The following is a 14106-nucleotide window of genomic DNA, read 5'->3' on the forward strand; positions in this document are numbered from 1 at the left end:
ACTCTTCCAGCCAGGGTCTCTACTGATAGGCCTGCTGTCTCTTGCAAGGTCTAGTAGTGGTGCTTTCGACCTCTGGCCAAGGCACACTTCAGTCTTGTTCCATCCAGGGTATTAGGTTTATAAGAAATCAGAAAACACCACAAGTCAAAACACTGATCATCCAATGAACCTGCAGTGCTCATTTTGGGTCAGATTTCAGCTAGTCTCCCAGTGTCTGATCATCCCTTCCACCAAGACGCAAGGGGGAGGAAAGGCTATCTCAACCTCAATCTCTGGCTGCAACCCAGCCTTCTCTCCTATCAGGAGAAGCCAAGCTCTGCTCTCCTTCCTGGCCAGTTTTGAATTGGGTTAGGTCTCCTCTTTTTAGATCCCCTCTACAGGCCTGACATCTATTGCTGTTATAGCAGGGCAGGGCCAATTGGGTCCGCAGACTCTCATTAGCCCTCTTCCGCCCCACTACAGTCCCCAACAAACATGACTGCCTCAACTTCTGCCTCCTTCACCCAGGGCCGGACCCAGCCATTCCAGTGCCCCGGGCAGACAGGTTAATTGCGCCCTGGGTTGGGGGAGGGTGCATGCATGGCCCTGCCCCTGCCTGGCACGTGGGGAAGGGTGCGTGGAGCTGGTGGCAGCAGGACGTACGTACCTGCCTCGGCCCAGCCTGGCTACCGCCACTGGCGAGCCGAGCCTGGCTGTGCAGGGCCCTGCGGCTGCAGGGGGAAGGGTGCTGCTGGCTGGCACTGTGGGGGTTAACGCAGCCCCCACCCCAGGCAGCCGCTGCAGGGTGGCCGCTGGGAGCTGCTGCAGCCCGCGATCCGGAAGCCCTGCCTTCACCTAACTCATCTCAATCTTCTCAATAAACTTCCATCCCCTACTGCTACTTAGGAAATGGAAAAGGCTTAGCTTGCTCATCTAATTGAATACAACACTTTTTAGCTTCATTATGCTGAATTTAACACTTCCTTTTAGGTGAGATAACTAGATAGGGAGGGAATAAGAAGCTGAAGTTGGCATATTAGCTGTAGGCCCTTAGCTGGGGAGTGAAATTTTGAGACATGCAGCCAATCAGAATGTAGGAACTGAAGGATGAAAGACTTTGAAGAATTTGGCTAAAGTCCCTCAGAGGATGGACTGGCTACTGTTTGTAAGAAATAACAAGTCTTTATGCAAATCAGAAAGGAACGAAGGGACAAACTCCACCAGAGAAACCCATCTTCAGACCAGGGAATAGAAGGCATATACACAAAGACAGTTCCTCCAAGAGATGAGAATACAGGCAGTCCCTGGGTTACGTACAAGATAGGGACTGTAGGTTTGTTCTTAAGTTGAATCTGTATGTAAGTCGGAACTGGCGTCCAGATTCAGCCGCTGCTGAAACTGACCGCCAGTTCTGACTTACATACAGATTCAACTTAAGAACCCCAAGTCAGCTGCTGCTGAAACTGATCAGCGCTGATTCCAGGAAGCCGGGGCAGAGCAACTGTGCCTCGGGCTTCCTGTAGTCAGCGCTGGTCAGTTTCAGCAACGGCTGACTTGGGGATGCCTGGGGCAGAGCAGCTGGGGTGCTGCTGGGTTGCTCCAGTAGCACGGCTCCTTGGCGCTACTGGACCAACCCAGCAGCACCCCAGCTGCTCTGCCCCAGGCGTCCTGATTCAGCCGCTGCTGAAACTGACCAGCAGCGGCTGAATCAGGACGCCTGGGGTGCTGCCGGGTTGGTCCAGTAGTGCCCAGAGCGGCGCTGCGGGACCAACCGGCAGCGCCCCAGCTGCTCTGCCCCAGGGTCCACAACAAAAGCCTGGTCTGCTGGGGGCGGGGCAAACTAGCTGCGCCCCCCCCCCCCCCCCCCCCAGCAGACCAGGGACACGGGGAGCAAAGCCGCAGCGGCGGGGTGCCTCGCCTCTGAGGCTTTGCTCTGGCGGGGGACCCGCTTTGCTCCCGGTGCCCCTGGTCTGCTGGAGACGGTCCCCAGCAGACCAGGGACACCGCGAGCAAACCCACAGCAGCGGCGCGTTTGCTCCCGGTGCCCCTGGTCTGCTGGAGACGGTCCCCAGCAGACCAGGGGCACCGGGAGCAGCTTTTCTCGCCCCGGAGGTCAAGGTGGCTGACCGCTGCCTGTGAGCTCCGGGGCAAGAAAGCCCCGTTCGTAAGTGCGGATCCGACATAAGTCGGATCCGCGTAAGACGGGGACTGCCTGTACACTTGTGAAATGCACAAAGGTGATGGTGCAGAGCCTTTCAACCAGGGGAACATGTACCCCTGGAGGTATCCAGTGGTCTTCCAGGGGTACATCAATTCATCTAGATATTTGTCTAGTTTTACAAGTTACATAAAAAGCACTACTGAAGCTAGTACACATATTTCATATTATGTCCTGTTATACTACTTTATATAATATACACTTACATGTAAGTACAATATTTGTATTTCAATTAATTTATAATTACATGGGAAAAAGAGGGAAAGTAAGCAATTTTTTCAATAATACTTTACTGTCACTGTTGTATTTTTGTGTCTGATTTTGTAAGCAAGCAGTTTTTAAGTGAGGGGAAACTTAGGGGTATGCAAGGCAAATCATTTGGAAATGTTGAGAGCCATGGTTGTAGGGGATTTCTCAGAGTATGTCAGACATTGCAATAAAACATTTGGGATTAGCCCAAGTTAGCTGAGTCAGGCTCCTTGCAATGTAGATGTTTGGGTTTGAGTTTGCAATGGAGTCCAGGCGCTGGGGCCCTGCAAGAAGGGTCGGAGCAGCAATAACTACGAGAACTGACATTGCTCTGCTCAAACCATCTAACAACTCCATATCAGTCTAAAACTCTTTTAACAAATTATGGAAGTTACAGCAGCAAGTTGACTGGTCCTATTTTAATAATATGTTTTGATTACAGAAACCAAATAACGAGAGGTCACTGAGATGTGAATAGGTTAGAGCACAGCCATTTTTATTATTTATACAAGCAAGGATAGGAGACATTTTTCCACATCACTTCTTACCAAAAAAATACATTTAATAAAACAGTAAGAAAATGCTTTTGATTCAACATTTCCCCGACTTTTCAGCAGTTATCACAGGAAATATAGGTGCATGTACTTCTTTTGGTCTCTGGGAATACTATATATTTAGCTATTAATTTGCCTATTGGTGGCTATTTTGAGGTTGTTGAAATGGTTTTTGGAACTTGCCTTGTATCCAAACTCGCTGCATTTTCACTTTTTTCTTCCTGTTGACTTGTAATCTTCGATCAACTAGATTCTGCACTTCAATTAACCCAGCCTGGGTAAACATGTTGTGGACCTCATCTGTTCCACAAATAAGAAGTAGAATTACTATAATTAAAAAAACAAACTGAAACAGCCAATTAAAGAATTTATGGATTGAATACATATAATTCATCTGAGCAGGAATCATCTCTGCTTTGTCATCTGCTAGCCCAAAAACAGCCTACGAGAAATCCTTCTGTAAAAGAGACCACCTTTGTGGCATCACTGATTTCTCATAGTTTATATCAACCTTTCATCAGAGATCTAAATTACACTGGATTCAAGGAAGGCAAATATATGACATTTTGATCGTTCTGGGTATGTCTACACTACAACCAAAAACTTTCAGCACCACATTTGAGTTTGACAGCAGGGAGACAGCAAAGAAAAGCCCCACTGCCATGAAAGGCTCCAATAGCAAGGAAAGGCTTTTTGCCGAGGCATGTTACTACATGCCACAAGCAGTGAGGTACAGGTTACATGAAGCCCCACAGCACAGATATGCTGCCTAGCACCCTACCCTGTTAATTATATGGGACAGAATCTAATACATTAAAACTCCTTTATACTTAACATAGCTTACAAGAGAGTACAGCCCATACAAAACAGCAAACACCACATACCCTGCATTAATTTCCTTCCCACTACAGGGCATTCTTTGCACTGGGATTAGAGTCCATTGGGTTGACCAGTTTTTAGGACCATATGAGCTCAATGATGTAGATATTGGGATAGAGAGTACGCTTATTAAGTTTGCAGATGATACCAAACTGGGTGGGGTTGCGACTTCTTTGGAGGATAGGGACATAATTCAAAATGACCTTAGCAAGTTAGACAAATGGTCAGAGGTAAACAGGATGAGGTTTAATAAAGAGAAATGCAAAGTGCTCCACTTAGGAAAGAACAATCAGTTCCATACATACAAGATGGGAAGCGACTGTCTAGTAAGGAGCATGGCGGAAAGGGATCTAGGGGTCATAGTGGACCACAAGTTGAATATGAGTCAACAGTGTGATGCTGTTGCAAAAAAAGCAAATATGATTCTAGGTTGTATCAACAGGTGTGTTGTAAGCAAAACTCGTGAAGTCATTCTGCCGCTCTACTCTGCACTAGTTAGGCCTCAGCTGGAGTACTGTGTCCAGTTCTGGGCACCACATTTCAAGAAAGATGTGGAGAAATTGGAAAGGGTACAGAGAAGAGCGACAAGAATGATTAAAGGTTTAGAGAACACGACCTATGAAGCCAGGCTTCATGAACTGGGCTTGTTTAGTTTGGAAAAAAGAAGATTAAGGGGGGACATGATAGCGGTTTTCAAATATCTAAAAGGGTGTCACAAGGAGGAAGGAGAAAATTTGTTCCTCTTGGTTTCTGAGGACAGGACAAGGAGCAATGGGCTTAAAGTGCAGCAGGGGAGGTTTAGATTGGACATTAGGAAAAAATTCCTAACTGTCAGGGTGGTCAAATATTGGAATAAATTGCCAAGGGAGGTGGTGGAATCTCCCTCTCTGGAGATATTTAAGAACAGGTTAGATAGACATCTGTCAGGGATGGTGTAGACGGAGCTTGGTCCTGTCTTGAGGGCGGGGGGCTGGACTCGATGACCTCTTGAGGTCCCTTCCAGTCCTATTATTCTATGATTCATAGAAGTAGGAATGCCCCCAGGAAGCTGCTATGTGCTGGGTGACCTTGATCCCTCCTGTCTCATGCTCTCTTTCCCTATCTGGACCTCTCTGTTCCTGTGTGGCTTGGTATTCTACCCACTCCACAGCTTCCTCTGTTCTGTCCTTCAGGTAACTTTTCACTGCTGCCACTTTCAAGGGGAAGCTAAAACTGGTTTTCTATGGATGCAACTAAACCTAGAATAACCCCTGTGTGGTCTAAGTGCCATCATTAACATTAAATATTCCCCAGTTTTGCTCTCTCATGTGTACCGGCTACAGGATCTGTCAGTAATGGTGGATCCATATACAAATAGGCAGAGCAGGTTTTAATAATACAATTTCACAATAGCAACCAGATTTCAGAAGCTGTACAGACTATGCCTGAATTTATCCCAATAAGCTCTCCCCATTTTCTGTAATGATCAAGAGATCTCATCGCATGTTACAAATTCTCTTTGCCCCCACTGCTAAAATCTTAATTCCTCCTACTCTGATCCCCAGTCGCATATTACACAGATGTCAGGCCAGATCTTTGGCTCCAGTTGAACTGAATACAGTGAGGGCCAGGGAGGCAGAAGCAGCATAAAACTTCCCTTTAGGTTCCCCAAACCCTTGCTGCTGGTATAGGGCCTGTCTTCCTGTGCCAGGTTTTCCTGGTTGCTAACAGCTCCAAGAGGCTAACAGTCATCCATAATCAGAGCTGTGGGACATTCTTCTCAAGCAATAGGTGCCTGCCAGCGACAGTCAGGAGCTGCCAGGAGTGGAGCACCAGCACATTCTCTCCAGTCCATTATGTGGCCCAACATTTTTACTTCAAGCATAAAAGATATTTAAAATGTATCATTCACAGTAGGAAGGATCTTTAAGTATTAGAGGAGAGACTCTTCAATGGACTCAAAATGCAGTAAAACCTGCTGGAGGGAGAACATCCACATACCCAGACTGCTCTAAGTATTGGTCATGGGAACACAACCAGCTTCTAAGAGTGACTGTTTAGCTGCATAATGGCATTTCTTCAAGAAATCTGATTTTGAATCTTATGCCCTCATTAATCAGGAGCTACCACTATGCAACTCAGAATTATACCTGTGTAACACTGCAGCTGCTATTAGAAGTAGGTAGAAGGTTGTGACCCCAAAAAACCCTCAGTGCCAACTGACAAGGGAGTTACAGGAATATCCCAATTCTGGTATGTACATTCTGGTTCGCTAAAGAATATCATGTGAAGCCGGGTCATTAATATCATTATGCAAGTTACATACAAATGCTGAGTAAGGAGTTTTGTGTGTATACTAAAAATATGGCCCTTCAGTCAGTATTAAGGCAGTTGACACATAGGATTATGTCAGACAAAGGATGTTTATTCTGCCTCTATCAGTCTGTATGCAAATTAAACATTATATGTTAACTCAACAGAAAGTCATTTACCTACCAAGTCAGAGGGGATATGTGAAGTCAGCAAGAAGGCAGCACACCAGAGAATAACCTACAATAGGGACTGGCCTGAGGTACAAGCAATGAACTTAAGGGTATATCAGGTGAAGGCAAGGAAGACACCTTTTATTCTACATGTAGGAGGTCATCAGGCAGTGCAAATGCATTCAAGAAAATGGATCACAACCAAGTTTGGCTGACACAGCGCAAAGGACATTTGGTTGAGAGAGACACAGACTGAAGATTAGCTTGTTAACTTCAGTCTCTGTGCACTGTATTATGATTTTGTTTTATATAACCATCTGTTTCCATTATTCTTACTCACTACCTCTTAAATCTTGATTGCTGGTAATAAACTTATTGTTTTCAGTATAAATAAATATCTGTGCTGTGGGGTTGAACAAGGAGACCACCTCAAGTTGAATCATTCAAGCTAGTGTGCTCACTGTTCCTTTTTGCGCAAAAGCATCCGTGGCCAGTATAGATGCAATTTTGCGCAAGAAAGCTCCGATGGCCATTTTAGCCATAGGGCTTTCTTGCGCAAAAAATTAAGGTGCCTGTCTACACTGGCCCTCTTGTGCACGTATTTTTGTGCAAGAGGGCTTATCCCTGAGCAGGAGCGGGAAAGTATTTGTGCAAGAAGCACTGATTTTGTACATTACAAAGTCAGTGCTCTTGCACAAATTCAAGTGGCCAGTGCAGACAGCTGGCAAGTTTTTGCGCAAAAGCAGCTGCTTTTGCACAAAATCTTGCCAGTCTAGGCGCACCCATAGGGTAAAGAGGCACTCAAACTACAGTTTAATTAAAATAACCGAAATATAATAATTTCAGTTTCAATGACACAGCTGAGGAAGGGAATGAAAGTATCTGCTGTAAAAGAAAAGAGCTTCCACAAAAATGAGTTTCACATTTTTGAAAAACAGAGAGTTAAAGGGCTATGAAAATGACTTACATGGCTTTTTAAGAGGCTTTGTAGCCCATGTCATCTAAAGAGGCATTCAGAACTTTACTATAAAACTGAACTTTGATTTTACAGCTATTCATACCTTCTGTAAAGAAATAAACTCTGGTTCCGTCTCCTCGTACATAAAAATTCTCTGACAAACAGTGACCTAAAAGATAATAATTGTGAATAGAAAGTCTGTGCTGTTCCCTTAAAAATATGCAAAGTGAAAAATAAATTCTAGAAACAAAACAAAAAAAGTCTCTTATGAAATACCTTTTTTGAAACGAAGCTGCGATGTATCATACCTTCCATAGTCTCGAAATAACAACATTCCTCCAGGTTTCAATAATTTGGCCAATCTATTTACAACTGTTTGCATCCTTAAAAAATAAAATGTGAAATGGATGTAAATCCAAACATTGCTTTTCTCTTTCCACTAGGTCCAATATGTAGCGTTTTGGCGGGTTTTTTTGGGAGGGGGGGAGGGTGTCTATCTTCAATCATGTAAAAATTCCAGACACTAACAAACAGCTTCAGTAGGAAGAACAAAAAATGTTTACAAAGATGTAAAAGGACAAAAATGCAAAATGAACTTTCACTAAATAATATAAAATACAGGGAGAGGCAACGAGTCTTTTACTCCTTTTTAGCAAAATACCAAGGATGGATTAAAATAAGATTCCTGAGTTCCAATCCCCCATCATCAGAGGAAGCCTGGACCTACAGTGAGTTGCAGGTAAAGCAGCAGGTAATTGCATGGCATACAGCTGAGTGAACAGCCAGTTACCCGCCAAGACAGGGTGGGTTGGGCTACCTGCCAAGATGGGGTGGGTTGAACTGTCTCCCTTGGCATGAAGATGAAAAACTCAGGAGTAGGAGTCAGAGAAGCAGCTCCCTCTCTCTAATCCAGTTATCCATCTAGGTATTTATACTGCACACACAACAGTAGCCTGTGAGCACCTATGCTAGGAGAACAGAAGGAAGAGATTGAGATCTGTCAATAAAGGGAAATTTGGTAAGAGAAACCAGTCTGAAGATACTGGCAGGAAGCAGGGAGCGGAAAAGTTTAGCATCCTCTGAAGTCCTGAAATTTTGGTAGATCTGGGCCATGTCTAGAATTAATCTACCTTATCAAAGATCACTCAAACTATTTGCATTTACTGTAGGATTAAATGGCACACTTCTGAAAAGGTTCTTTGTTCCATCTCCCCTTTCTTTGGCCAGTATAACTTGTTTTTTTCCCACATGTTATCCTGTTAGGACCACCTTATTTATGTGCGTCTTATAAAAGGACTGTGTGTAATCTGATGTGCAACCTAACAAGAGTTTAAAATTGAAAACCTCAGATTAAAATGTAAAACACTCACCATTTAGGGCTCAACTGTGCACTAGTATTCCACAGCTGTACAGAAGAAATTTACTCCTATAGGATACTATCTGTATTCTTTTTTTAGTCTCTAAGGTACTACAGGACCACTCTTTTTTTAAGGTTTTTTTTTAATTCTACAGAAGGTCAAGTTACCCAATAGAGCTACAAAAGACTCTCTCATTATAGCTCCTGACATGGGAGCAGGGCAGCAGCTGCATGCCTGACACTCCCCTCCATCCCACAAGCAAGTGGATGGGTCGTGTAGAAGCTGTAGCTCTGTTCCTCCTATTAGCCAGCCAGTGGGTCTATCTGGGTGATAAGTGGAGGAAGAGTGAGTATGCTATACCCTGAAAAGAGCTGTTGTAAAATATGTCATCCTCAAACTCAAGGTGTGAATATAGAGGCACTTCACCTCCCAGGGGTGCCTTCTGGGCTCCTCTAGCTCAAACACTGGCCTTTGCTTCAGGCTAGCTGTAAAAGCACATTTTAGCAAAAGAGCAGAAACCCAGTCTTGATCTTAATGACTTTGAGGGTGAAGGCTCAGGCCCTAACTCAGCAGAAAAGGAGAATTATGAGCCAAGAGAAACTGTACAATAAGGAAAACATGCACTTTCAAAGGAAATCCTGTGCTAAAATTAAGAAACAGAGGAAGACAAACATTGTAAGGGCCTCTGTTTGGTTCACACACAAAATTTGCACGTTTCTGCCCAACCAAAAAATGAGCAGCTACCTGTACAAAAGAGCATGAGACTCCTCAGAACTGGTAGGTGGGCACAGAGTTACAAATTGTGCATATGAAAATGTGCATTCTGTGCACTGACATGGGGACATTGACATTCTACACACATGTGAAATAGGAACCCTTTGAAAATTTGGCCCAGTATAACCACCACGTGGCATGCAGAAAAGTTAATGGCTTGCAAATGATCTTGTTTTTGAGAACACCATAATTTCAAAAGGGGGCTACTAGCAGAAAAGTGTAGCTTTATAAAGAAAAAGAATAGCAACTGTCAAAATGAAAACACGGTAGCTCACAAAATCAATATACCATCAAGTAACAAAGAAGCTGAATGAGAATGTATACATCTGAGCAACTTACATTTCCCAGGGACCCACGTATCTTTATTTCAGACACTGCATTATCATTCTATTGGTTTTCCTTGTCATTTCTTATATTTCAAGCTGTTAGACTACTGTTATAAAAAGCAACAAAGGTATAGATGACAGGTTTTTATGCAACCACTTTATTTCTAGGGGATACTGTAATGAAGCAAGTATCTTTTAGTACTTTAACTTTTGGCAGTTGGGTTATACTGCATAGGAATCTACACACAGAAATCTATATGCATATACAGATATAAATGCCCATATCAGCCTTCATTAGCTAATCTGGAAGGTGGGGGGAGGGAAGGAATTATACTCTTAAGGGAAAAACATCTTCAGAAATTTTGTTTGTGAACATTTTATCATTGCTTCCATGGACAAAAGGTGTGATAAAAATATATTTTGCCTGGTATCCTGCATTGCTGCACTTACACAGATTTCAATCTACTCTTTGATTTATGTTTGGAATCTACATACAGGTTTAGCAAAACACTCTTCTGCACATGACTCATATGCTCATCTTTGCACAAACAGGAAGGAGAGATATGCTTTCTGGGAAAGATTGTCTTTCTGCAAAAGCTAATGATTAATAACTCCTCAGCCATTCAGGCAAGAAAACAGTTCTCAGATGATTCAGGTGAGTACTGTTGTAATATTTGCTGAGCATGGATGATCATTTTTAATGCAGTTCTTGAAACAACACACTTACTAGTATATGGACAATAACCTTTTTGTACAGTCTGGTTAAAGGAGGAGTTGAGTAGAAAGCAAGAATAGTATACATGGGAAAGAATATTCTTTCAAAATTTGTCACTGTTACTTGCTTCATTAGATATTGAGAATTGCTCCAGTAATAAATATAATAGCTCCCAACCCAATATAGTGCATGGAAATTAGTTAAATGGCCTAATCCAAATAAGAAAGATATTCTAAGTAATCTTCATATGAGGTCAATATGTATGCAGTTGTGTGCAACTAAATGAATCAGTAGCCTGGGATATTTGTTTTTGATCACCAAGAATAATTCCTCTCTGGAAGACTATATGGCTGTTTCAGAATTTGTAACTTCTTGAAGCACTGTCACTTTTAATAGGTATGTGTCTTGTAAAAAGAGGTTCATTTCATTTTTATGATGACAGGAAGCTCACTAATGAAGTAGTTTGACCAGCTTCTCTTTCAGATTCTGAAAAGAGGAAAGTGGCATTTAAAATGTCCTGTATTATACATAATGTAGCTTGCTAAATAATAAATTCAAGATTCATCATCTCACTTTGATATTCTTGAAAACCACAAGTGATAAAAGAGCTTTAACACATTTGCTTTGCCCTTTAGTCTTCATTTACCTGTCAGGATGAATGGCAGAGAGCACAAAGACAAGGAGAATGACATCCAGAATCTCATCTGGAAAAGGGTAGGGTAAGGCATCATCACACACATCATGAACAAAGGCAGAACACCAGGCTGAATTATAGGACAAGTGTGACTGTAATGATAAAGATTAAGAGAAACATAGAGAGCACAGTAGTAGTTAGTCCATTTAGCATGACCCAAGAAACGTTTTTTTGATTATTCAGTTTTGTAAAACATTTCACAAAGCTGATTCTGTTCTGGGATCTTGTTCAGCCTGAGATAGGCCCACTGGCAGCATTCATTCCTCTCTTAACAGAGAAGGTCTTTGTTCTCTGAAGTATAAAAAAATCCAGTTCAAAGTTGTCAAAGCCATTGTGCTCCATTTCACAAAAATGGCCTCCTTGCAGCCTTCTGAATTACAGGTTCATGGGGCAAACCGCGCTTTCTAAAATGAACACTTGAAATACCTTTACTAGCTCCACTGCTTCTGACGCAAAATCACAGCAGTACAGAAAGGCCCCAGGAGTATTGCTATGAAACAAAACAAACACCAATTAAATCATTGCTATTATACTAATCACTCTTTGGGAATCTCCATGGGTTTGATCAAAATCCATTTCACTGGTCTCAGCAACAAGCCTTATATTGTCTAGCACTAAGCAAACAGGCCAGAGCTGCAGGCATTTTTGCCAAGACTTTATGGGGTAGGATTTGGGAGGGGAGACACCAAGCAAGGAGGAAAGTGGAAGTGAAAAGGAAGAGAAGGAAGACACCACTGGATGGAGTCACATATACAGCCATCAAATACTTGTGACAATGCCCAGGTTGCATTGCATTAAATAAGATAATGGGTCACAATTTCACTCTACAGTCGTTTTGTGCCTTTCTGAAACTCTATTCAGAGATTTTCCAACACTGGCCTATGCATATAATTTAATTACAACCTGAAAAATATTTATTTCAGCATCAACTGAGGAAATTATTTAACAGTTATTAACTGTTCTGAATACATTTGGATTTCCAGGTGCCACTTGTGCTGGTTGTGATCAGATTTTGTGGTTTTGATTGTTTCCTTCCATTACCCTGTCCCTAGGCCTTTTTCATCAAAACGCAAGTTGGTTTCCTGTAGTGCTAGTTTCCCTTCCCCTCATATTCACTGAAAAACCAGTTGCAAACTTCCCTCATATCAAATCATCAGATGTCAGGAACCCAGCGTAAGATTTTTTCAACTCTTCAGCAATCAACATAAGTGAAGGCAAGATGAGCAGCAGACTTCCTGATTAAGGAACAGGATTAGCCTTCAGAAAATCCCTCTCTCCTAAAGTGCTGGAGATTTTGGAAAGGGAGTCTCACCAAAGAAAAAATGTGTCCAGCAATATACCCAGACCAGCAGACCATATCTCTAAAGGGGCTCAGCAGGAGAACCCTCTTGGACCAAAAGCAACCCATGCTGATCTCGCTACTGAGTAGGGTTGCCAGATGGTTTAACCAAAAATACTGATTCCCCCCCCGGCCAAAAAAAAAAAAAAACTGGGAAAAAAATTGAGAAAAAAAAGGGGGAGACCAAAGTTGTTGAGAGGAAAAAAAAAGGGATCCCAACAGCAGTTAAGCAAAAACTTAAAAAATAAAAAAATTAAAAAATCAGCATGGCCCCTTTAAGAGGAGGCTTTTTTTTTGCTGGCAGCCATTACATTTTTCTGTTTCAGCCACAAGACAAGTCCCTGCGGAACCAGGGAAGTGGGGTAGGGGGTGGAGGTCCGGGGGCTGGAGGTCCGGAGGCTGGGCCCGTTTGCTGAGTGTGTCATAAGGTTGCCAGGTGCCTGGTATTTTCGCCTCCTGGCAGTGAAAAAAAAAAAAATCAGAAAATACCAGACATTTTAGGTGTCCGATATTTTCTGAATTTTTTTACCGGACAGGAGGTGAAAATACCGGACTGTCCGGGTTAATACCGGACACCTGGCAACCCTACTACTGAGCAAAATCTTCATCAGTTCTGTGAATAGTAAAGAGATGTATTCACATAAACAGTGGAGTTACAGGTCCCAAACAGGATATATCCAGCAAAGTCCTGTGGAGCCTGGAGCCCCTAGCACATGGGTGGGCAAAAGGGCCTCTGCGGGCCGCATCCAGCCCACCAAGCAGGTGGATCCGGCTTGCGGAGGCCCTGCTGCTCTCCCGCTCCCAAGCCAATTAGGGCCTGGGGGCGGGGGAGCAGCCAAAGCTTTCTCCGCTCTGCCCCCATTCTGCGAGCAACGCATGGTGCTCCAATCAGGGCCTGCGGGTGGGGGAAAATGCAAAGCCTCCTCCCGCCCTGCCAGGAGCACGTGGTGCTTTGAAGCTGCTTGCAGGGCAGGGCAGGGCAGGGCAGGGGAGAGAAGAGTGGAGGAGGCTTCGTGTGCTCTCCCGCCCCCAGGCCATTCAGGATCTGGGGGCAGGGGAGCTGCATGAAGCTTCCTTTGCTGACCCCGCGGCACTTCAAAGTGCCACGTGCTCCTTGCAGGGCGGGAGGAGGCTTCGCACGGTCTCCCACCCCCAGGCCCTGGTTGGCCTGGGTGTGGGGGAATGTGCCAAGCCTCCTCCAGGGCATGGGTTCCTAGAGGGAAGGGGGGGCAAAGGGGCTCCCCCACCCCCAAACCAATCATAGTCTGGGGGTGGGGGAGCCCCACCCCTTCCCATTTAAGCCCCGCCCCCTTCTGGGGTAGCTTGGTGCTACTTCAAAAATTTTTGAAGTGGCCCCCGGGCAAAAATTATTGCCCAGCCCTGCCATAGCATGACTGAGGGGAAGCAGCTGGGTTTTTGACTGACTTAATGCTGCTTATCCAATTGATTCACTAAGGTGTATAAACAGCTGTTCTCTTCTCAGAAAGTGGGAAGCAAGCTGCATGAAAAGCCTCTGTCAAACAACAGGAATAGTTCTGGTCTGTTCAGTTATTTTACTGCTGGTGTGCGTTAAAAAGAACTGTGTAAAGAACCATCCCTTT

General features: G+C 43.9%; 1 protein-coding gene across 8 annotated transcripts in view; it reads right to left on the reverse strand.

The window, feature by feature from the left end:
- Positions 1–2921: 2921 nt before the first annotated feature.
- Positions 2922–14106, reverse strand: part of METTL8 (methyltransferase 8, tRNA N3-cytidine) — a 205428-nt gene continuing 194243 nt past the window's right edge. For 7 of the 8 annotated variants that reach the window (XM_075933619.1, XM_075933621.1, XM_075933618.1 and 4 more), the window contains 5 exons: positions 11593–11656; positions 11119–11258; positions 7576–7682; positions 7403–7468; positions 2922–3300 (listed from right to left, as the gene is read on the reverse strand). In XM_075933619.1, coding sequence (XP_075789734.1) covers positions 3137–3300; positions 7403–7468; positions 7576–7682; positions 11119–11258; positions 11593–11656 — 541 coding nt within the window. In that variant the 3' untranslated portion in view covers positions 2922–3136. The other variant, XM_075933622.1, reaches the window with a different exon arrangement.

This window comes from Pelodiscus sinensis, chromosome 7 (assembly GCF_049634645.1).
Source record: "Pelodiscus sinensis isolate JC-2024 chromosome 7, ASM4963464v1, whole genome shotgun sequence".
NCBI classification, from domain to species: Eukaryota; Metazoa; Chordata; order Testudines; family Trionychidae; genus Pelodiscus; species Pelodiscus sinensis.